The sequence below is a fragment of the Microcaecilia unicolor genome, chromosome 1, assembly GCF_901765095.1.
Source record: "Microcaecilia unicolor chromosome 1, aMicUni1.1, whole genome shotgun sequence".
Classification (NCBI taxonomy): domain Eukaryota; kingdom Metazoa; phylum Chordata; class Amphibia; order Gymnophiona; family Siphonopidae; genus Microcaecilia; species Microcaecilia unicolor.
The window spans coordinates 69,391,589-69,416,701 of NC_044031.1; the positions used below are offsets into that span (position 1 = coordinate 69,391,589).

Sequence of the window (25,113 nt, forward strand, 5' to 3'; positions counted from 1 at the left end):
ACTCACTCATGTCCCTCCCTTCGTTACGCCTGCTTTGCAGATCCACATGAAAACACCTAGGTACTAGGGCTGCACATTTAACGCGTTAATAAGTACATAAGTACATACAGTGGTGGAAATAAGTATTTGATCCCTTGCTGATTTTGTAAGTTTGCCCACTGACAAAGACATGAGCAGCCCATAATTGAAGGGTAGGTTATTGGTAACAGTGAGAGATAGCACATCACAAATTAAATCCGGAAAATCACATTGTGGAAAGTATATGAATTTATTTGCATTCTGCAGAGGGAAATAAGTATTTGATCCCCCACCAACCAGTAAGAGATCTGGCCCCTACAGACCAGGTAGATGCTCCAAATCAACTCGTTACCTGCATGACAGACAGCTGTCGGCAATGGTCACCTGTATGAAAGACACCTGTCCACAGACTCAGTGAATCAGTCAGACTCTAACCTCTACAAAATGGCCAAGAGCAAGGAGCTGTCTAAGGATGTCAGGGACAAGATCATACACCTGCACAAGGCTGGAATGGGCTACAAAACCATCAGTAAGACGCTGGGCGAGAAGGAGACAACTGTTGGTGCCATAGTAAGAAAATGGAAGAAGTACAAAATGACTGTCAATCGACAAAGATCTGGGGCTCCACGCAAAATCTCACCTCGTGGGGTATCCTTGATCATGAGGAAGGTTAGAAATCAGCCTACAACTACAAGGGGGGAACTTGTCAATGATCTCAAGGCAGCTGGGACCACTGTCACCACGAAAACCATTGGTAACACATTACGACATAACGGATTGCAATCCTGCAGTGCCCGCAAGGTCCCCCTGCTCCGGAAGGCACATGTGACGGCCCGTCTGAAGTTTGCCAGTGAACACCTGGATGATGCCGAGAGTGATTGGGAGAAGGTGCTGTGGTCAGATGAGACAAAAATTGAGCTCTTTGGCATGAACTCAACTCGCCGTGTTTGGAGGAAGAGAAATGCTGCCTATGACCCAAAGAACACCGTCCCCACTGTCAAGCATGGAGGTGGAAATGTTATGTTTTGGGGGTGTTTCTCTGCTAAGGGCACAGGACTACTTCACCGCATCAATGGGAGAATGGATGGGGCCATGTACCGTACAATTCTGAGTGACAACCTCCTTCCCTCCGCCAGGGCCTTAAAAATGGGTCGTGGCTGGGTCTTCCAGCACGACAATGACCCAAAACATACAGCCAAGGCAACAAAGGAGTGGCTCAGGAAGAAGCACATTAGGGTCATGGAGTGGCCTAGCCAGTCACCAGACCTTAATCCCATTGAAAACTTATGGAGGGAGCTGAAGCTGCGAGTTGCCAAGCGACAGCCCAGAACTCTTAATGATTTAGAGATGATCTGCAAAGAGGAGTGGACCAAAATTCCTCCTGACATGTGTGCAAACCTCATCATCAACTACAGAAGACGTCTGACCGCTGTGCTTGCCAACAAGGGTTTTGCCACCAAGTATTAGGTCTTGTTTGCCAGAGGGATTAAATACTTATTTCCCTCTGCAGAATGCAAATAAATTCATATACTTTCCACAATGTGATTTTCCGGATTTAATTTGTGATGTGCTATCTCTCACTGTTACTAATAACCTACCCTTCAATTATGGGCTGCTCATGTCTTTGTCAGTGGGCAAACTTACAAAATCAGCAAGGGATCAAATACTTATTTCCACCACTGTAAGTAGTGCCATACTGGGAAAGACCAAAGGTCCATCTAGCCCAGCATCCTGTCATCTCTCTCTCTCCTGGTACTCTGGCAGCCCCTTCTCCTCTGAGTGCTCCTTCTCCCTGCTCATCTCATCCAGCCTCAAGCCTCCCTCTGTAACAGGAAGTTCTGTCAGAGGAGGCAGAACTACCTGTTACAGAAAGAGCCTTTGGGCCAAGATATACGCAGTGTGCTTTCCCTGCAGCGGTGAAGGCATAGGGCCATGAGGAGTAGGGAGAAACAGCGAGCAGAGGAGAGGGGGCTACCAGAATGCTAAGAGAGGTAAGAAGAGGTGCTGGGAGGAAAAAGAGAGAGAGAGAGAGAGAGAGAGATGGACCATGGGGGGGGGGGGGAGGGAGGCGGTGGTGGGAGAAAGAGAAAAAGAGAGAGAGATGTATTGGGGGGGGGAGGTTTTTAAGCATGACAGATGCTGGAAATGGGGATGGAAGAATCATAGAAGGGCAATGATGCCCATAGAAGGGAGAGGAGGAAAGAGAGAAGGGAAAAAATGGTGATCATGGTTGGAAAGAAGGGAGGAGTTGGTGGTCATGGAGGGGAGAGGGAGATGTAAACAACTATGTGTACATGCTAAATTTATTTCAACTCTTTTACATCTGTATAATGCAATTAATCGCGACTAAGCATGCAATTAAAATTTTTAATCAATGTACAGCCCTATTAGGTACTATTCTATAAATGAGCATATAAGTGTGTTTTCATGCAGATCTGCTTTTTCTGCCCCGTTTCAGCATCTTGTATCTGTTAGAATGCTCAGCGTGGAAGCAGCGCCTAACATTAGCCACCATACAAAGAACTCACCTGTTAGTTCACAGTTAGAGTGCAATTCTATAAAGGGACGCCTACGTGGAACCTATTCTGTAAAGGAAAGCAGGTGTCTATTTTCCTTTATAGAATACTAACATAACCAGGTATATGCACATTTAGGCGTGAGCACTTACATCAGTCATAGATCTGGTGTAAATGTTCATGCCTTCACTTTATTAAGAAAATATGTGTATACCTCATAGTATTCTGTAAGTTGTGTGTGTAAGTGTGAGTCCTGCCGATGCTCTGTCCAGACTCTGCTCACATGAACGTCCACTTATAAAACAGGCACTATCAAAGATATGTGCATATTGTAAAGGGAATGTGGAAAACCATAGGGACCTGGGAGAAACACAGGGAACCAGATCCTACAACCCCCAAAAAGCCACAGAGGAGATTCTCCCTTACCGGCCGCTTTTCCCCAAGAGACAACTTAGGGGCAAGAACTACAAATCCCAGCAGCCACCTTGGGAAAAAGAGAGACAAACCAGGGTGCATTCACAAGAGTCACCAGAAGGGAGCTGCAGGAGAAGGAGTAATACTAATTCTCCAACCTGGGGGAAAGAGAGGTGGAACAGGTGGGAAAAAGAAGAGAAAAAGCCCGAAAGGGTTAATGAGGAAAATGAGGAGCAGCTGGGAAGAGGGTGGGGCGAGGAGAGTATGGACTGGGCTCCTGAGAAGGAGAAAGAGGAGTTTGGGCCTTGGCCCATGGAGCTGACAGTACCCGAGCAAACCCTGGAGGAGCCCATGGATGTATCAGCTCTGGCCCAGAGAAAGCCACAGAAGTAAGCCAGTCCCTAGCTAAGCAGGCCAGAGAAGAAAGGGGTCAAGCGGGAGGAGGTCAGAAGAGTAAGTAAAAGTCTGACCAAGTGGGTGGGACCCCAGGCTTTGAGCCCGCGCAAAGCCAGAGGAACTGTGGACTTGAAAAGCCAAGGTATAGTGCTGTTTTTGAGAGCTTGGCTACCTGAACTGTGGATTTAAAGAGCCAAGTTATATTGCTGTTTTTGAGAGCTTGGGTTACCTGAATTGTGGATTTATAAAGCCAAGGTATAGTGCTGTTTTGAGCGCTTGGCTACCTGAACTGTGGATTTAAAAAAACCAAGTTATAGTGCCATTCTGAGAGAGCTTGGCTACCTGAACTGTGGATTTAAAGAGCCAAGTATAGTGCTGTTTTTGAGAGCTTGGTTACCTGAACTGTGGATTTATAAAAACCAAGGTGTCCTGAGCTGTTTTGTTTTTGGGTGTTTTTTTTTGAACCCAGGCTGTATGGTGCCTGGGATATAACAAGCCCGGGTGGGACTGAATTAGGGTTTCTCTCTTTTGGAGCCGCTCCACCCCATGAAACCGAAAAGGGGAACCAGCGGCTGAAGCCTGGGCTGAGTTCTCCCAAGCTGAATGAGAGAACAATAAAAGGGAAAAGTTTGTATTTGATCCTGATGTGTTTTTTTTGTTTGTTTCTTTGTTGAACAAGACTTGTATGCTAAAGGCTGCTGAGAAGGGCGATAGCCCTAGAGGCTGAGCAACGCCCAGCAACCTATTACAATATGTAACTATATTTTTGGCATTTATGCTTGTATGTGCACACATGTGCCCATATATGGTGGTATTTTAGCCATTTATGCACATAAGTGCCAAATAAATGTTAGCACCTTCTTTGTAGAACTAACCCTAAGTGTCAAGTCACCACGTTAACTAGTAGAGGGGCCATATGAAACAGGGCACACTATTTCCTACATGAAGGGGTAAATTCTCACAAGATCACCAAACTTTAGGTGCCAGGATGATGTGCACTAAATAAACGTGAATTCTATAATGGCAGTTCCACACAGAACTGCCGTTATAGAATAGTGCAAGTCCGTAGTTTCATGGTAACCTTAGGTACGAATCCTAACACCAAACACCTTTAGTTTGGAATTCATCTTTTTAGATTAGATTGCTTTCATACTATTCAATATTTAGGAGAACTTTGAAAACTTTCCTCTTCCAAAAATAGTTTATTTTGATGGCTGAATTGTAATTCCTGGAATTTTGTTATCCAGCCTTCTTAAATGTTGAAACCTGTTTAGAACTATGAAGGGAAAGGGAATGGGACTTGATATACTGCCTTTCTGTGTTTTTTTGCAACTATATTCAAAGCAGTTTACATACTATATACAGGTACTTATTTATACCTGGGGCAATGGAGGGTTAAGTGACTTGCCCAGAGTCACACAAAGCTGCAGTGGGAATTGAACCAAGTTCCCCAGGATCAAAGTCTACTGACTAACAACTAAGCCATCTCTCTCCCCTTCAGTCTGTTCAAAATTCTGCTCCATGACTTATATTCCACCAGTGTTGCTATGCTCATATTCGCCCTCTCAAGTCACTTCATTGGCTCCCTATCCATTTCCGCATACAGTTCAAACTCCTCTTATTGACCTATAAGTGCATTCACTCTGCAGCTCCTCAGTACCTCTCCACTCTCATCTCTCCCTACATTCCTCCCCGGGAACTCCGTTCACTGGGTAAATCTCTCTTATCTGCATCCTTCTCCCTCACTGCTAACTCTAGACTTGGTTCCTTTTATCTTGCTGCACCATATACCTGAAATAGACTTCCTGAGGTGGTATGTCAAGCTCCATCTCTAGCTGTCTTCAAATCTAGGCTAAAAGCCCACCTTTTTGATGCTGCTTTTAACTCCTAACCCTTACTCACTGGTTCAGTACCCATGTTTTCATTCCCACCTTAGTAATTCCCTTATCTCTTATTTGTCCTGTTTGTCCGTCCTAATTATATTGTAAGCTCTGTTGAACAGGGACTGTCTCTTTATGCCCAGGGTACAGCGCTGTGTACGTCTAGTAGCGCTACAGAAATGATAAGTAGTAGTAATAGGCTACTCCTCCACTCTGGGTATTAGCACAATGGAAGCCTGGAGTAGCATAACATAACACCATGTCAAAGGCTGGTGTAAGTGCTCACATCTAACTGTTAGCAGTAAAGCACGTAACCTCTAATATTCTATAACCCCTGACCCACGCATGCCCCTCCTGCAACCACACCCCCTAGAAGTTGTGCACTATAGAAACCACATGCACGGCTTCTAGAATAGCAACTGCAAATTTGTGCCGAATAACACTAACTAGCACCAATTTAAGACAATTGGCTGATAATTCCAATTAACGGCCAATTATTAAATTAAGCTGCATGCACAACTTTGCACACTAACTCCCAGGTTCTATATATGGCACCTTAAGTTGTGCACACTAATTTGGCCACATAGCCAAATTGGGCATACAACTTAATTGAGTAACAAGCCAATCAGTGCCAATAACAACCAATCAGCGGCACTCATCGGGTTTAAATAGAATTTAGGCATATTTTATAACGCAGTGCGTGTAATTCAGTCGAAAATGGGGTCTGGCTATGGGTGTGGAATGGGCGGGTTGTGGGCATTTCAAAAAATGATGCGCATTATAGAATACAACCGATCTGCGCCTAACTTAGGCACAGGTATTTAGGCCTGGTTGTAGGTAGCCTAAATGGGTGTGACTAAATTTTAGTCACAAGAATGGCACATGAGCGTATTCTATAAACTACACATAACTTTAGGCATAGTTTACAGAATCATGCTAACCGCGTGGTTTTAAGGCGCTGATTTGTAAGGTGCAATATATAGAATTCCCCCTAAACATAAAGTTGGGTGCCCAATTTTATAGAAAAAGGCCACCTTATTTTGTATGAAGAAAACTATCAGTGTATGATCTCATGTTAACGTCCAAGGCCAAGGGCAACAACACTTAAAATAACTTTTCACTTGACATGCTTGAACCTGTAAGCAGGTTTTTTAAAAATGTTAAGTAAACCTCTGTTTTGTGAATTACTGACATTCACTCAAAATGAAACCAAAAACATATCTAGGCCTTTAACATTTACAGTTTTGTTTGTACGTTCATGGTGTTAGACCCAGAATCAAATGTAAAACATACCCAAATTCAGGAAGGTCTTTATCAAATTGAACGTTATCTTCATAGATCACTTCTAGGCTTTCATCAATAGCAATAACTTTGAGCTGAAAGAAAACAAAAATACAGGTTTCAAGCATTAATGAAGATTACCTACAGAAAGCAAAATTTTCCTCTAACTCAAAAGAGCTCGCCTTCACTACAAACTGTCTACATGGCAAGTGATAGAATATATCCGAGAACATAAACAACCTTGCAGACATCCAACTTTATTGGATGAGCAACTTTAAAAACAAATAGGGATCTAAATGTTCCAACTATTCAGTCAAATGCCCAACATGTTTTAGCACAAAGTGCTTGCCTCAGGGGCAAATTCAGAACAACTTTACACAACTGAATGTTTCCTAGGTGTGATTATATTCTTGATAAAGCTGAAGACTTGACCATATGCTTTTTTCATGTCCTCTTGTTTTGACTTTTTGGCAACAGGTATGGCAGAGGGTATGTGCAGTTATCCAGTTTGATCTCTCATTGACCTATGCATTTTTACTGATTGGACCCCCAGTAAAAACTGGCAGGCTGTACTACCTTCTGGTTGCTGTTGCCTTCCAAGAAATTTTGAGGGGATGGAAGAATGTATCTCAGTTGAATGTTACTTTTTTGTGCATCTCTGTTTGTCAGGTATATAAATATGAAGCAACGCATGCGAGAATTTTCGCTCCGAGCCATAATTGTGGCCAAGTTAAACATTTTAAAAGCATGGCTGTCCATGAAAGCCCCCTCGCTTCAGTCTTGGAGAGGGGAGATGATACAGCTTATGAGATTTGAAAGGTTGGAAGCAAAACAACAACCTCCCACCAGCAAGAAACGATTCTACCGCAGGTGGGGCCCCTTTTTGGACACATTGACCCCCAGAGCACGAGGCCACCTATTGAATATGTGAAGAGGAAAGCAAGGATTTGGTTAATAGGTTAAGAGACTGAGTTACCTCTAAGGGGGGAGGGGAGGGGATGGGTAGTAGATCAACCGGGGGGGGGGGGGGGGGGGGGGGAGGGGGGAAAAGGGGATGGGAGGTAGGGAAGTTTAAAGGGTTGGATGATCAGTTGTTATTTGCAGAGACTTGCAATGTTGTGAGTATGTTGCATAATGTTGATATGTATATGTCTTATGAAAAACTCAATAAAAATCATTTAAACATAAGTATGAAGCAACAGCAACAGAGCATTCAAGGCACTATGGAAAGTTCTGTAGTGCTTGGGATCTCCTTGGTCATTATTTGGGGATAATAGATTAACCTGGTGTTGTGTTTGAGTTTGTGGGTGTTGTGGGATGAGGTATACACCGTCTGGCATTATTCTTGGTCATTGTATGAGAATTGGTTGAAATTGAATAAAATAATAAAGTTGTGAACTAGAAAAAAAAACAGGCTCTAAGTCAGCATATTCTGTGCTAAAATACTAGCAGAATTTGACACATCCTGACTTGGACGTCTCAACTCCGAGTCATACGTCCTTTGTAAAATCCACCATCACATAAAAACAAGATTAAAAGCAACAAGGATGTGAGACTGAGCTAAATCCAAATAAAGAAATTAAATCAAATCAACCAAGTCAGATAGAAAGCATGGAGATGGATGGTGGAAATTGAAGAACACAGTACAGTAACTGTGGCTTGCAGAATTAACAGTCTGAAAGGAAGGGCATAGAGGGAACTAAGAGAGGAGCTGCAGAGTGAATGTGCTATGGCTGATGAATTGGTCTATGTGTTTGGCATTACTTTTCTATGTGAAATGGGTTCCTTTCTCATTTCTTTTCATTTTGTATTATACACCGCTTTGTCAAGCTTTAAGAAAAGAAGTATAGCAAAATCAGATAAACCATGTAGTGAAGCTCGAACAATATGTAAAAGTGAATAGCAAGTTAATATAGTGACTTGGCAGGAATAATGCTCCAAAAAGATGAGTGATGCAGTTGAATTTTGAATAGACTATAGTACAATGAAAGATTTAAGAGCAGTAGCGTACCAAGGGGAGGGCGGTGGGGGCGATCCGCCCCGGTTGCACGCCGCTGGGGGGGTGCTGCGCGCCGGTCAGCTTCGTTTGTTTCCATGCTCCCTCTGCCCCGGAACAGGAAGTAACCTGTTCCGGGGCAGAGGGAGCATGGAAACAAACGAAGCTGACCGGCACGTGGCACCCCCCCAGCGGCGCTGCACCTGGGGGCGGGGCGCATCGGCGATCCACCCCGGGTGTCAGCCCCCCTAGGAATGCCACTGTTTAAAAGCAAGCTATAGGAGTCTAAGCAGGAAGTGGAGAAATAATGGATAAAGTCATTTTACTAAGTTGTGGTAAAAAGTGGCCTCAACGTGCCTTTACGCAGGTCTTGCCCATTGTAGATAATAAACACAGTTATGCACCCTGGAGTAGAGTCAAAGAGCAAAGGCCCAGGAACTTATGATCTGATATGATATCCTTACGGGCCAACAGGCCTGGGAAAGGAAGAAGCATAAACAAACATGAGAATGTGGTTTAGCAGGTGAGGGAAACCAGATGGTTTTGAAAGAAGACCAGATGATCCCGGGTAAGATAACTTGTTGAAGCATTGTAAATCATTGTTAAATACAAACTGTATAAAAATAGCTGTTTCAGTTCAGTATGTTAGAGTGATAGATACAGAGAGCATATGTATGCAGTAGTTCTATCCTCCCATGAGAAAATATTAAATTGTATCAATACTTGGTAAGTAAATACATTTCTTTTCTCATAAATGGCAGCCTTGGTCTTTTATCTCTACAAATTGTGGGTAACTGGTATGTGAAGATTTGTAGAGGTGGTAAAAAGACCTAAACATTTATGTGGGATTAATTCACCATGCATTAAGGCCACTTTTACTGCAGCCCTAAAAACCCTGATTTTCTAATGTTTGCCATTACCACACAGCCATTTTTAAACAGTACCAAGGGAACACTTACTGCCCTCGATTCTGTAGGCGGTTAGGGCTCCAGTGTTATCCGTCCACTAATCAGTTGGCTTGTGGTAATGTAGCTTAACTAACTGGTTAGTGCAGTAATGCTCACTCTCCACCCCGATACACCCCCTCAAAAAAAACAAACAAACAATTTTTAGCATGCACAGATTGTAATATTACTGCAGGATGTCTGAGCACATCCCATGGTACTCCATTTTTTGATGTGCTAGGTGCATGTTAGCCCCTAATGCAGCTTAGTAAAAGGACCCCTTTGTGTTTTCAGAAAGGAAATTACATATTTTGGGGATTATACGTTGATTTGGTTGTCTGCATGAGACAGGAAGGAGTCTAAGATGATCCCCAAGCATGAAACTTCAGGAGAGTGGGAGAATGAAAGTGTTTTTTTAATCGCCGGAGATAAATAAAGAGGGGAAGAAGGAAGTGATATGTTCTCTTAGGCTTCCATGGCTGGCATCATGATTGTTGCAGTTGTCCGGGTCTTGCTGCATCTGAATCAAGAAGGACAGGGACAGGTAAGACAGGTAAGGGATAGGTTCTGTCCTGGCCATGCTTATTTATCAGGTTATTGCTTTTTGAATACTTATGGCACACAGAGCAGGGTTCAAACCATGGCGTAGACCCTAAAGCAATGTGAAGGAATGAGTGGTGTAGTGACAGGTGTCCCTAAGAACACTCCCTTACTGAGAATGCATGTTAGCCACTTCACGGCACGTGGTGCTAAACCTTGCCATGTCAGAGGCTGGGTCAGAGGGGAGGGACTCAAGCTGGGAGGTGGTTAAATGCCCTGGAGAGAGACAGAGAGAGAGAGAGGTCTTCAGGAAGAGGTCCCAATACGAAGGTCTCCAGGAGAGAGGGAGGGAGACAGACAGACAGACCCCAAGGCAAGAGGTCTCCAGGAGCAAGGCCCTGATATAGAAAAGAAAGAGAGAGCAGAGATCTTTTGGAGGGAGGCTCAAAGGCAAGGAACCCTACCTAAAGAATGACTGGGCTACAGTGCCTCTGGGGGAGAGTCCTAGGGAAGTGGAGAGTGGCCCTAGCTCAAATGTTTGCACCTTGTAGATGCCCAGGAATTGCATGAGAAGGAACAGAAGACTCCAAAGGTAAAAGACTGCCTTTATTTATCTGTGAAGACACAGGTCCTGAATGTCCTAGTAGGAGCCAGGTCTGGATTTATGAGGAACTGGAATTGTATTGAAGAAGCTGGATGTGTTAAAAGAGAAGGGAGTAATGTTGCCAAGGAGAAAGTGAGCCTGTCAGAAGAACAGACTGTCTTGTTTTACTTATTTTCCACCAATACAGTTTTGTTTTGACTTTATACTGAACTATGCCTGTGAGGTTTCCATGCTTGTCCATCGATCACGTTACCACAAGTAGGTATGCAGTGCCCTTGCCATGAGAAGGGAAGCTCATGGAAGTCAGAAGATGAACTCAGGTAGATGGAGGCCCAGATCTGGAACTTGCAAGAACCAAGAGCTGGAGCAGGAGCTATAGTTTGAGTTTGCAATGATGCAGATCCCACAACTCGGGCCAGAACAGGAAGCAAACCAGAATTGTAGGTTTGAAAGTGGAGTCGGCCAGCAGCTCACAAGGATTGAACAGCACTTAGAAGTAAACTAGAACTGAACTTAGCAAGCAGAGAGCAAGTCAGCCTGGCATAGAGAAATGTAGTAATAAGGCCTCATTCACCTGGAGGCTTGAAAGTAAGTTGGTTACCCTTTGGGTGGCTGCCAACAGCTTCCTGCTTCACAGCAACCCCTTTTAACTAAGTCCAACCAATTCCTGATACCTAACGGGATAGCCTTGAGGGTATTTGACAGACTATTTTATCTATGGCCTTAGTTTACTCTAGATCACTAGCTGGTCTGTTGGTTAGGATTCCTGTCTTAAACTTCCAATCTAGTCCTGGTTCAAGCCTCTGTTAGCATCTTGCCGTAACACAATTTTAAGGTGGGAGTGGGACATCCAGATAGTGATGTAGGACAATCAGGTGAGATTATAACTAGATTCTTGGTGAACCTTCTGGTGTAGAAAGGTAGAGCTGGGAGTCAGTGGCATAAAGATTATACTGAAAGCCATGGCAGTAGATAACCAAAGAGAAAGAGAACAGGGCCCAAGGACAGAGGCCTGAAGTACATCAACTGAAGAAAGCTTAATTTTTGCATTATTTCTATCTGAGGTATTTGAATAGCTCTGTCATATCCCCTCTGTCTCTCCTCTAAGGTATACATGTTTAACTTAATTTTCATTTTATACAACTTTTAAAGCAGACCATACAGCATTTTGATGTCCACCTTTCTATACACCAACAGAACCACTACTGTCTCCAAAAATCAATTGAACAGATCCATCAGTGGACCTGCACCAGGATAAAACTTGGTTTATCTACTGTTACAGCCTTTTAAAACAAAAGTACATTGACAATCAATAGACAAGTCCAGCATAAAAGGCAAACCAGCACTGGGACCATGGAATCTTTACAGCTGGAGGCACATTTGGTAAATAGATTGAATCACTCATATTTATTTTGGCCTTAAAGGATGGACAGAAGGCAACATTTGGATTTTGAGCCCTCCAGGGACAGAGAAAGTACCTGCTTATAGTGTGTGGTTGTTCTCTCCGTGTTGAACTTGACGATTAAGCAGATTATAAATACCAAAATTAAATTAAATATTTGGCGAACAAAAGAAGTAAATCAGCTGAAAAAAAAGACATTTTGGAGCACACAGAAGGAAACACAACAAATACCTCATTAAGGCATTCCACTCTACCAACACGTATACCTGCTAACACCTATGCATCCAAATACAAACTCATCATTTGCAGCCCCTGAATCTCGCGAACACAAACTTTCACTCCTACTCCAGGCTGGCATAAATCCAGCCTGAGCACTGCACAGCTACATGGATGGCTTCCATGTTACTTCCTATAGAACAGGGTTTCCCAAACTTGTCCTGAGGACCCCACAGCCAGTTGTTTTCAAATATCCACAATGAATATGCATGAGATACATTTGCATATACTGTCTCCACACACACACACATACATTTCATGGGACCGATTCTATTCCAAAAACTGTGGGGAGATTAAAATGCAGAAAGAATACTGTCACACAGGGCAGCCGCATGAGCAACCATGACTCACCCACCCTGGCTGTGCGGTATATCCATATAGTATTACTTCAAGCTTCTACCTCTAGGTCAAAACCCACTGCACACACAGGGCTCGATATTCAAAGCTTCAAGTTTATTAAGTGATTTTCTACCCCACCAATCTACAATATGTCTAGGCGGCTTACAGACTAAAGTGGGTAGAAAAGGAAATAATATGCTACAAAGGAGACCAGCAAGCAGACCGACACAAAAGGAATGGGGAGAACTACAATAATGGATAGGAAAGTAAGAAGGTCAACACAAGAGGGAAGGCAGACTACTAACATCTCAAGCAGTCCCAATTAATGAACAAATGCTTCCAGAAAAAGGTGTGTCTTTAAGTCTATTTTAAATTGAGTTAAAGTAGTAAGGATTTTTTCTATGAACTGGATCAGCTGAAAAGCTTTATTGCTTTAAAGAAAATTACCAAATGACTTTCGGGAGTAGTGTTGAGTAAAGTAATTGTAAAATAGCCCGTGGTTTGGGTCCAGGCCTTATTGCCTATTATGAACTAATATGATATATGTTCTCCTCAACTTTACTGCCCCCCCCCCTCTAAATTAGTGGTCTAAGAAAAGAGGAATATTTACTTTAGAATATTTTTTGTTATTTCAGATAATATCTCTGTGTTTCTTGTACAAGATATATCTTGTGAATAAGGTTTGAAATATTATAAATAAATTAAAAAAAAAAAGTAGTAAGGATTTTTAAGTGTAGTGGTTCCAAAGTTGGGGAGCCTGGACAGAAAAAAAAAAAAAAAAAAAGAACAACACATAGACGTAGTGGGAATAACAGAGAAGGGGGGAACTATGAGAGGGTACTGATGAGAAGAACGCAAAGCAATTTAATTGCCAGGAGAGGCTCCTGCTTTTTAAATCACTTGTTCGGATTTGACTGGATATATTCAGCGGCACATAACCGTATAGTGCCTAAGCTGAATCCAGCTATTTTGTGGGCAGTTTAGGGGCGGAGTCGGCAGGAACTGGTACCAAACAAGAATTTATTTACAGAGCAAAACCAAAATTGAGCTATACACTCTGGCACTTCTTGCAGGCAGAGAGAGCGGTAAGGAAAGCGGAATGGGGCTGTGCCCTTCCTCCTCTTCTAGTTAAAAAGCATCCCAATGCTAATAATCAAATACTTCCTAATATACTTCAGTGATCACTCAACCAAACAACAAGAGCCTCGGTGGCGACTCATTTCACACGATCAACAGTTCGTGGCTCGCCTTAATCTTCATAGGCTCCAAAAAAAAGCGGTCAGATTGTTTTTAGCAGATTCAAATACAAAATGTAATTGTTGTCTTCATAAACATTTAACAAAACTTGAAATCTTGAGCTTGAAAAGGGGGGAGTCAGTGACTTTTATGTTTGGATCCTGCAGCTGCAGGAATATCATGCTCTGGGGCTGAAAAAGAGGAGAAACAGCGACTTCAATCTTTATTTTGCCCTGCCTAACCCAGGGCAAGGGACATAGTAAACACCGTGCTTACAGAAAGGACAAAAAAGTTGACAAATGATAGGAGTGGCTGAAGCATGAAACAATATCTGAAAACAGAACACAAAGCTAGCCGAAAGCATATTTGTCAAAGCCTCAGCAAAACAACCAAGCAAATCCTGCCACCTAATAAATGAAAATAGTGTAATGCTTCAAAGAAAGCACGTGAATACAATACCAAATGGCAGACTTGAGTAAAGTGGTTGATAGCCGTGTTAGTCCGCTTTTAAAGGTAATAAGCAGAAATAAAACAAAAAATATAGAAAAGAAAATAAGATGATACCTTATAATTGGACTAACAATACATTTTTTATTAGCTTTTGAAGGTAACCCATCTTCTTCTTCAGATCAGAAATGAGCAAATGTTGACAAAGGAAAAATCTCTGTCTTACCTGATAATTTTCTTTTCTTTTAGTCCTGCCGGACCAGTCCGGATGAATGGGTACTTCTGCATATCTACTAGCAGATGGAGACGGAGACAGAAATAGAAAGTAGTTCTGTGTGATCTGCCCCTTTAGGGCCCTACACAACTATAGACCGCTCATTATACCGTCTAGCCAAGCCATGGTGCTCAAATCCATACCCATGGGAAACCAAGGACAGTAGAGCTTAAACTCAATCTCAGTCAGAAAATGGATGAAAACAAAAGGCCAATCTTCCACTGGCATACAGATCTGACACTGAGCCAGAAACAGATCGATGAGCCAGTACGAGACCAAAGATGGTAGGTGGACCCCCTAGTTACAGGCAAGTATCTCCCAGAGTCAGGAGGTGTGCACTCAGATAATGTGACTGAGGAAAACTAGGCAAACCCTCTACTGACAAGCAAATATTCCACTGCATTAGGAGGCCACACTCTGGCATATGCAACTGAAGAAAGCAGGCATATTCTCCCCAGACAGGAAGCTATAGCATGTAATACTTGGTAGCAATAATGAAACAGTGATTGAATATTCACAAAGCAAGCAGCCTAAGCCAACAGATTTATTTTCCACTCAATGTAATGAACTTGGCTGCTAATAGTGTGCTGAACTGTACAATGCTGGCACATTTAGACTGACTCTGGACAGTTCTGCACGAAGGAGTGTGTAGAACCAAACCCAGTCGAGTTGTTCACCACAGCAAGACAGCCAAGACCCCTAAAGGAAGGAAGGAGTCCAAGCTTTATAAGAGCCCAAGAGGGCCACTCTGGAACTCTGAAGAAAGAAAAACCACCATGTCCACAGGCTGAGAACTGCCTCAATTGTAACCAGAATAGCTGAACCCTTGGGCAGAAAAAACCCATATAACATGGATGCAGCCAAGAATTGTGAGCTGACTATATGTGAATGAGAACTGGGCAGAGAAAGGACTACAGATTTGCCAAACCCAGGTGAAGGCCCAAGAGTGCCTCTTGCAAAAGAACGGACTGAGCAAACAAAGACAGATGTGCTGAAGTCAGCCCCCAGGGAGAAAAGGCTGAGCCTCGCAGAGAGACCAGGTTGAATGAAGCCCTTTAGAGGTGAAGTAGGGCAGCTCTGCTGACCTGAAGCAGGTTGGCCTGAGGAAAAAACACATGAAAATAGAACTAGCTCTTGCAGACTTGAAGGGGTGAAGTGATGCAGGCGCCAGCCTAGCCCGCACAGGTCCAATGAGGGTCAAAGCAGCCTTTCTCAGAACCAAACCAGAGACAGCATGGTGGTGGACCACCACTCCAAAGAGACCAATGCTGGACGGCCAGACAGCAACCATCTGCAAACCAGAAAGACAGAGGAAAACAGTGTGACTGCAACTTTCTGGATATAGGTGCAGTCAAGGAATAGAGAGAGAGTTCTGACCCGCTGACCTATAGGAGATGCTGGCAACAGAGAATAAGCCTACCACTCTGCAGGAGAGAAGACTGCTGTAGCTGTGAACTACAGAATATGTCTGCCATCTCAAAGAGAGGATACTGGCGCAGCCGTGAAACACCGGAGACATCTGCAACTCTAAAAAGAGAAGACAGGTGCCGCTGTGAAACATCAGGAGATGTCTGTAACCCCACAAAGAGGAGACTGGTGCAGCTGAGAAACACAGTAAAAGGTCTGCAACCCCGAAGGGAACAGACTTGTTCAACTGTGAAACACCGGAGACAACTGCGAAGATAGGAGACCACTGCAGCTGTGAAATCCTGGAGGCAACTGACTGCAAGCCACATTGAACTCAAGATTGTTCAGGATAATGTGGGATATAAATGTCAGAAATAAATACCAGAAATGTCTGCACTCCAGAAGAGAGGAGACTGGAGCAACGGTGGAAACCAGAGACGTCTGCAACTCAGAAGACAGTAGACTGGTGCAGCTGCAAAAGGTCACAAGTATCTGACAGTCTCACAAAAAGATGATGGGGTGGGTTAGGTGAGAGACAGGGAGAGATGGACGGGTGATAAGAGGGGACAAAGCAGTATAATTTTATGGTTTATAATGGATAGAAAACCCAGATGTTTGTTAAGTCCCATCTGGTGGGTGTCAAAATATTTCATCATTTTAACTTCAAAGGTCTTACGTTCCTGGATTGTCTTAAAATTTCCTTTTTGTATTCTCACCATAAAATCATTGATGCAGTGTTCTACTTTTCTAAAGTACTGTCCCACAGAGGTGGCATCCTGGTTGGCATTGTCCTGCTTCATATGATGTCTAAGTAAATAGAGTCTCATCTTTAGCATCTGGCTTGTCTCACCAATACAGCACCTTTCTTCACACTTTTTCCACTGAATGATATATACCACATTTGAAGATAGGATTCGGTTATGCTGAATGTTTTTCCCATGTGAGTGACTGTGGGATCCTGTGAAATGTGTTGGCACAGTTTGCAGCTTGGTATATTGCAGGGACGTCTGCCATTCTCTTCTTTTTAAGCTTGTATTAGGAGCTTGCTTTTCACTAATTTGTGTTTCAAATTAGGTGCCTGTCGGAAGGCCAGCACTGATAGGGCTGGGCAGTGGTGTAGCAAGGGGGGCGGGAGGGGCGGTCCACCCCAGGTGTCAGCTCCCTGCCAGCTCCCCCCCCCTCGGCGAATCGACACCCCCACCGACCAGCTCCCGCACCCTACCTTTAAAAAGAATATCGGGAGGCGAGGCGCTGCCCTGCACGTAAAAGAAATGTGGACCGTCGGGTCTTCCCTCGCTCTATCTGTCCCGCCCTCCGCTGATGCAACTTCCTATTTCCGCAAGGGCGGGACAGAGCGAGAGAAGGCCCGACGGTCCACATTTCTTTTACGTGCAGGCAGGCGCGAGGCACTGCGCCTCGCCTCCCGATATTCTTTTTAAAGGTAGGGTGCAGGAGCTGGTCGGGGGGGGAGGGGGTGTCATCGTGCTGCACCCGGGGGGGGGGGGTGCAATGGCAAACCGCCCCACCTCGGGTGGCAGCCCCCCTGCTACGCCACTGGGGCTGGGAATATCTCTTTCAGTGATTCATCTTCCTGGAATAGTGGCTGTAGATCTTTTATGATTCTTCTCAATTGTTCTTGCTCTGGATTGTATGTTACTACAAGGGGGATTCTCTCTGTGGTTTTCTTTTCTTTGTACTGTAATAGGCTTTCTCTGGGCATTTTAAGGGAGAGGCAAGATTCTTACAGATTATTTTGGGGTTGTAGCCTTTTAGTTTGAAGGATTCAATCAGGATTTTGAGGTGTTTATCATCAGGACCCACCAAACACATGGCAAAAACTCAGTAAATTATGAAAAACTACAATTTACAGGAAGCACATCAAATAATAATCTGTGTTAGTGTGTACAAGCTGGGGAGCAATATTCTGTTCACAAGACAGAAATAGTGAACAAGCAGTCACAGTATGTGAGCTTTTCCAGAAGACAAACAACATATTTTCAGGCTCACATGCCTATAGTCACTCAATCAGTAAATATAAGATGCACTCACTGCGCCACAAAAAATGACTTGTTATTACTAGCCACCTGGCAAACTATATTCCTCTGGATTTTACTGCAGCCACTGAGAGGGGAATGTATTCTGGTGATCCTGATAAAATGCCTCTAGCACGCTATAGCCCAATAAGAGAATACTGGTCTCTCTAGTGTTGATCTGAGAAGCAAAACCAGGTAGAACGATGTCAGGCTCCTTATTAAGTCACATAAACCCCCGGATTCTATGGATATAAAAAGATCTTAAGTGGTTCAAACTTCTTCTACTAACCTATAAATGTATTCACTCTGCTGCTCCCCAGTATCTCTCCACACTCGTCCTTCCCTACACCCTTCCCGTGCACTCCGCTCCATGAATAAATCCTTCTTATCTGTTCCCTTCTCCACTACTGCCAACTCCAGACTTCGCGCCTTCTGTCTCGCTGCACCCTACGCCTGGAATAAACTTCTTGAGCCCCATCCTTGGCCACCTTTAAATCTAGACTGAAAGCCCACCTCTTTAACATTGCTTTTGACTCGTAACCACTTGTAACCACTCGCCTCCACCTACCCTCCTCTCTTCCTTCCCGTTCACATTAATTGATTTGATTTGCTTACTTTATTTATTTTTTGTCTATTAGATTGTAAGCTCTTTGAGCAGGGACTGTCTTTCTTCTATGTTTGTGCAGCGCTGCGTATGCCTTGTAGCGCTATAGAAATGCTAAATAGTAGTAGTAGTAGTGGTTCAGAGGAAATTCAGCAAAGTTATATGAGGTCTCCGCCAGAAGATGTTGAAATCTTCTGCTCAGCGTGCAAGCAGCAGCCAAAACACAAACAGCACTGGTTAGTACACTGGGCCTAGAACCAGAGGAAATGGGTTCTATTCACACTAAAGCTCCTTGTGACCCTGGGTAAATCACTTGATCCCAGGTACAAAACTTAGATGGTGAGCCCACTAGGGACAGAGAAAGTATCTCTCCATAATATGTAAACTACTTTACATATTATGGAGAGATACTTTCTCTCCATAATATGTACCACAAAAAAATGATATATCAACAAGAGGAGGTCACGTGTCGCTATGCCACGGAGCAGACGCTGAAAGACTAAGCTCCGTGCTCACCCCCCCTGAAAATCTGCAAACAGGGATCGATAGCAAAATTTAAAAACAGGAATATAATTTAGAAGAATAAGAGAGTGCAGTCGCGGCGAATTGAATAGACAGCGATAAAGGGACAAGCCGGAATGGCAACAAAAACGGTCCGTAAGGAACGAGAGAAGCAGAAGTCGGTGTCAAACAAAATGGCCGACCCCGAAAGCCCTGGAGACCCAACGGCCGGATCAGCTTGGGTAGCTGAAATAGCGGCAGAGATTAAGGCGGCAGTGGAAGCGGCCTTGGACAGCAAGTTGCAGCAGCTCTATGACCGCACGGAGGAAGCGCATGAAAGGATAGATTCCATGAATTTAGAGCTGGATGCCGGCCTGCAACGCACCTCTGATTTGGAAGACCAGGTGGAAAACATGCGGTCGGAGCACAGCGCTATGGAGAAGAAAATAAAAGAGATGGAAACTCACATCGACGATCTTGAAAACAGAAGTCGGCGAAATAACCTAAGATTAGTGGGACTTCCGGAGGGAATCTTGGACAAAGATTTAACGTTATTTCTGGAAGAATGGATACCCAAGGAGCTACAATTAGAGAACAGCCTGACAAACTTCTGTGTAGAGAGAGCACATCGGATTGGGCCTCAGAGAAGCAGCATGACATGGCCAAGAGTAGTCATATTTAAAAGCATGAACTTTCGACATAAACAACGAATATTAACAGAGATTAGAAACGGGCGGCAACTGCAATACCAAGGACAAAAGATATTATGCTTCCAGGATTACTCACACCACGTGCAGCAGTCAAGGAAAATATTTTCGCCACTTTGCACAGAACTCTATAATAAAAAAATCAAGTTTGCACTGCTATACCCAGCTAAACTCAAAGTCACAGAAAACGGCATAACAAAAATTTTTGATCGGGTGGCTGAAGCAAGAGAGTATCTGCAATCCCTGAATGTGTTACAGACAGAGGAGAACAGAACTGAAACTTGAACATTGGGACAGACTGACATGGACTAAAGACTGTATGAATGAAGGGGTATGTTACAATGGGATAGAGGTTAACCAGAATGATGGGGGAGGGAAAATGAGAATATACACTTAAAACAAGACTGAATAAAGGGGAAAGGTAATGCTAAAAGTAAGATACAGAAGCTTATAAATGAGGGGGGGTGGTGGCGATAAAAGGTGACTAGCCAAAAGGGAGGATGGCTTGGTGGGACAGTAAAGGGGGAGGGGAAGGGAGGGGAGGGGGGGTTGGTGGAAGATATCTGTGATACAAAGGGAAAGAATGGAAAAAGATATTATAAAACAGTATGCAGGCAGGATGTATGATAAGATAATAAGAGGAGCGGGACTACTGCGGCTGGGACAGTGGCCCGCACTTAAGAGAAGATATATCTTGTTAATACACAATACAGTAAGAGGGATTACATGAAGGGAATGATGATATACTCCTGGAATGTGGGAGGCATTGGATCGCCTATTAAGAGAAAGAAGATTCTGGGGGCTCTGAAAAAAAAAGGGGCATCTATAGCAATGCTACAAGAAACCCATTTAACATCACGGGAACATGAGAAACTTAGAAGTTGGTGGGTAGGCACATTGATAGAGGCCCCAGCAGTAGGGAAAAAAGCGGGAGTGGCAATATTGTTTCATAAAGGATTGCAGGTTGACCAAGAATATATGTTTAGAGATCCTGAAGAAAGATATGTAATAACCAAAGTGAAAGTGGATGAAGAAAGGATACTATTAGTCAATGTGTATGCCCCCAATGTATATAGCAAGAAATTTTATAGCACACTAATCACAAAAATTCAACATATTAAAACTCAAGAACCACATATCAGAATGGTAATAGGGGGAGATTTTAACACGGTGGCAGACCCGAATCTGGACAAAACATATAATTCGGGAAGTAAAATAGATAAATCAATGAAAGGAATTCCCCTATTGTGTGATACTTTAGAAGTAGTGGATATATGGCGAATACTACACCCAGATATTAGAGATTACACCCACCTGTCTAGGGCACATCAAACGCAGGCTAGGATAGACTATATATTAGTGAGTGAAGGGGATGTCACAGGGATACAAGAGGCAGGAATAGATCCCACAATAATATCAGATCATGCACCAATCTTTATTACGATCCACACACAGAGGACTCGAAACCAACAATATAAATGGATATTTCCTATAGAGCTGTACTATGATAAAAACTTTCTAGAATACATCAGAGGGAAGTGGATGGACTATAAAATGCATAATGAAGCACACAGACAGGATCCTATATTATACTGGGAAGCAGCCAAAGCTGTACTTAGAGGAGACATAATAGCCTATAGTAGCCATAAGAGAAAAAGCAGAGATAAGGAAATACTAAGACTAGGGAAACAATTGATTCGATTAAGAAGGGAATATGGAAACACAAATCAAAGGGCAATAAGGGAACAGTTAATGGCCACGCAAACGCACCTAAATACGTTAATACATCAAAAGGCGCAAAAGTCAGCGATATATTACCAATATCAGTTATACAAATATGGAAATAAGCAAGGTAAAATGCTAGCAGGAATGATTAAGCGAAAGAAAGGCCCTCAGAAAATATTATCTTTGCAAAGTGCTACAGGGGGACTGATGCATAACGATGATAAAATAAGACAAATATTTTCATCATATTATAACAAGCTATATAATCCAGTTACAGAGGATCAGCTAGACCCGGGGCTATATCTATGTAATGTAGAACTACCCCAGATAACAGAAGCCCAAAAGACAATGATAAATAAACCCATAGAGCTAGACGAACTCACCAGTGTAATTAAAAGTAGTAGTTTACATAAAGCGCCGGGACCGGATGGGTATAGGGCAGAGTTTTATAAGCTGTTAGAACCTGATATAGTCCAGCCCATTCAGAAATCATTACAGCAGATGGTGGGAATGGAGGCATTAGCGACAACATTACGGATGGCGGATATAGTAGTATTCCCAAAACCAGGGAAAGATCCGGTTAAACCGGAATCATACCGGCCAATTTCACTCATTAATTATGAGGCCAAATTACTGGCTGGGATATATGCTAGAAGAATGGCAAGAATATTGCCGGATCTGATTGCATCGCCCCAGGTGGGATTCATAACAGGTAGACAAGTAGTGAAGAATATGAGGCAGATATTAGCTTCATTAGAATGGGTAAAATTGAAACAGCTGGATTCGCTACTGATCAGTTTCGACGCTGAAAAGGCGTTTGATAGAGTGGATTGGGGGTTTATGTTTAGTGTGTTAGGAGCGTATGGATTTGAAGGAACATTTGTGCAGGCCATTGCAGCATTGTATAAAGAGCCACAAGCCAAAATATACGTTAATGGCAGCTACACTGCAGCGTTTGACATTGGCAGAGGGACGCGACAAGGCTGTCCATTGTCGCCCCTGCTGTTCGCTTTGACACTAGATCCGTTAATATGGACAATAATAGAAGACCCAGAAATCACGGGAGTATGTATGGGGAAACATGAATTTAAAATCTCGGCCTTTGCCGACGATCTCTTAGTTCATTTAACTAACCCAGACATAGCCTTACCGGTGCTATTAGACAGATTTAAAGAATATGGGTCTTTTTCAGGATTTAAATTAAACATGCAAAAATCAGAAAGCATGCCCACCAATGAAAATATTCCGAGCCGATGGAAAGGAGACTTTCCACTTCGTTGGACAGTGGGAGAATTTAAATACTTGGGAATTGTGCTAACAGTAGATCCGCAAAAACTGTATAGGAAAAATATAGATAAATTGCTGCAACAAACGGAGCAAACTATGGAGCGCTGGCAGGGATTACCTCTGACACTAAGTGGGAGGATTGGGCTATATGGCATGGTTGTATTCCCGAGATGGTTATATGTACTTCGACAACTCCCACTCATTATACTAAATATTGACATGAGAAGATTACGAAAATTGATTTCAAAATTTTGTTGGGGAGGGAAAAAACCTAAAGTACAATTGGAACACCTATATAGAGGGCTGCGATATGGCGGGTTGGGGTTGCCAAACCTGAAAGAGTATAACTGGGCCTGTTTGATGAGACATATGGCCGATTGGACTCTGGGAACTGAAGACTATACCCCGTAGGAGCTAGAGAAAGAATTATTTAAACCATATCATCCGTATTATCTATTACACATAAATACAACATGGATACCAAAACAGTGGAGGCGGCATATATTATTAGGCCCCATGAGGAGAGTGTGGCAGTACCTAGTACGGCTACTGGGGAAAAATCCGAGATACACGGATTTACTACCTTTGAGGGGAAATGCGGAATTTGTGCCTGGCCTAAGTTCAGACAGGTATGATACATGGGCCAAAAAAGGGTTGGTGGTTGTAGCAGATCTATTTCATGGAAAAGGACAACTAAGAACACAGGAGGATATACAGGGGATAGTGGGGGTTAATAACATAGATTGGTACTCATATCTACAAGTGAAAGTCTATGTGACCAGGTTACTGAGGTTAGGATGTTCTAGGGGATTGATCCCACTTTTGGAAAATTTACTGATACCTAGGGAACAACAAAGGGTGACAGTATCAGGACTCTATGAGATAATAGCAACAAAGACACAGCCAAAGAAACTTGATATGATAGCGCAGAGATGGACGATTGATTTGGGAATACTGGTTACAGAAGAGAACCTCTTAGTACATATCAAAGAGATTAAGGATAACATACACAGTGCCAGACATAGGGAAACTCAATATAGAGTGATCATGACAGCTTATTTTACACCGAAGCAGGCGTATTATGCGGGGCGGATACTGACGAGTGCTTGCCCTAAATGTGAGATGGGGGAGGCGTCTTTCATACATATGTTATGGGAGTGTCATCTGGTGAAGCGGTTCTGGAATGTGATACAAAGATTTTGTGAACAAGTCTTACATACACAGATTAGATTGACAGCTCGTCACTGTCTGTTAGGGTACAAAGGAAGCAGATATAATTTAAGAAATGCTGAACGCCAGTTTGTTTATAAAGCTAGTGTTATAGGGAAACAATGTATAATGCAATTATGGATACAGGAAGAAGCACCCTCATTCTGGCAATGGCGGAACAGCATGCACACCCTAGCTACATGGGAAGCTAAAGATGTCAGAAACACGATAAAGCGTAAGAAAGAATATTGGGCAATATGGGAACCATATATACAATCCCTAGGGCATAAGGCTCGAAGTTTAATACTGAATACCATACAAATACAAAGTTAGATATTCTTAATGAATGGAGGCAAGACGGAAGCTTATGGGTTAAGATAGAATCCAATGCTATCAGACTGTTATGGTTTAATAGTGATCTATTAGACATGAGCATTTATTCACTCATCACACTGCATACTACATAAATGATATATATAGATGAGGAGATGGGGGGAGGGAGGGATGAATGGTATGTTATAATTGGATGGCGGTATATAAAGTTGAATATTGGAAATGTTAGTTAACTGAACTTTGTATAAATGTTTTGAGATTACTATGGTAAAGTGGAATTGTATTAATGGAAAAGTCATCAACTACAAAAAACTGTAGGAATAATAAGGGGGGGGGGATGGGGGGTTGGGGGGGGAGAAAAGGGGGGGGAAGGAGAAACTAGGAGACAGTTGGGGGGGAAAAAGTGTTATAATACAGCAAAGATATGTTAATGGATGTTGCTAAATTGAGGAACAGTGTATTGAAGTATGTTATCTCTTGTACTGTTTCCAATAAAAAATGTTGAAATATAAAAAAAAATGATATATCAACAATCACACAAACGTATCTGAAGAGACCTGGTGAGTGGGTTTTGGCACTGAATTTCTGTTTTTTTAAAAAGCCAGCTAGCACATGCCCGGTTAAGCCAACATTCAGATTTCACTATCCATGGACTAGCGCATAAAGATAAGACAGCTATGTATGTGGCCCTATCTATTTATTTATTTATTGCATTTGTATCCCACATTTTCCCACCGTATGGCA

At 43.0% G+C, this 25,113-nt stretch overlaps 1 protein-coding gene across 2 annotated transcripts in view; it reads right to left on the bottom strand.

The window, feature by feature from the left end:
• Window positions 1–25,113, bottom strand: part of XYLB (xylulokinase) — a 200,881-nt gene that overhangs the window by 173,364 nt on the left and 2,404 nt on the right. Inside the window, exon 2 of one of the 2 annotated variants that reach the window (XM_030198171.1) lies at window positions 6,518–6,600. In XM_030198171.1, coding sequence (XP_030054031.1) covers window positions 6,518–6,600 — 83 coding nt within the window. Of the gene's footprint in view, window positions 1–6,517; window positions 6,601–25,113 lie in introns of those variants that run through there. The other variant, XM_030198180.1, reaches the window with a different exon arrangement.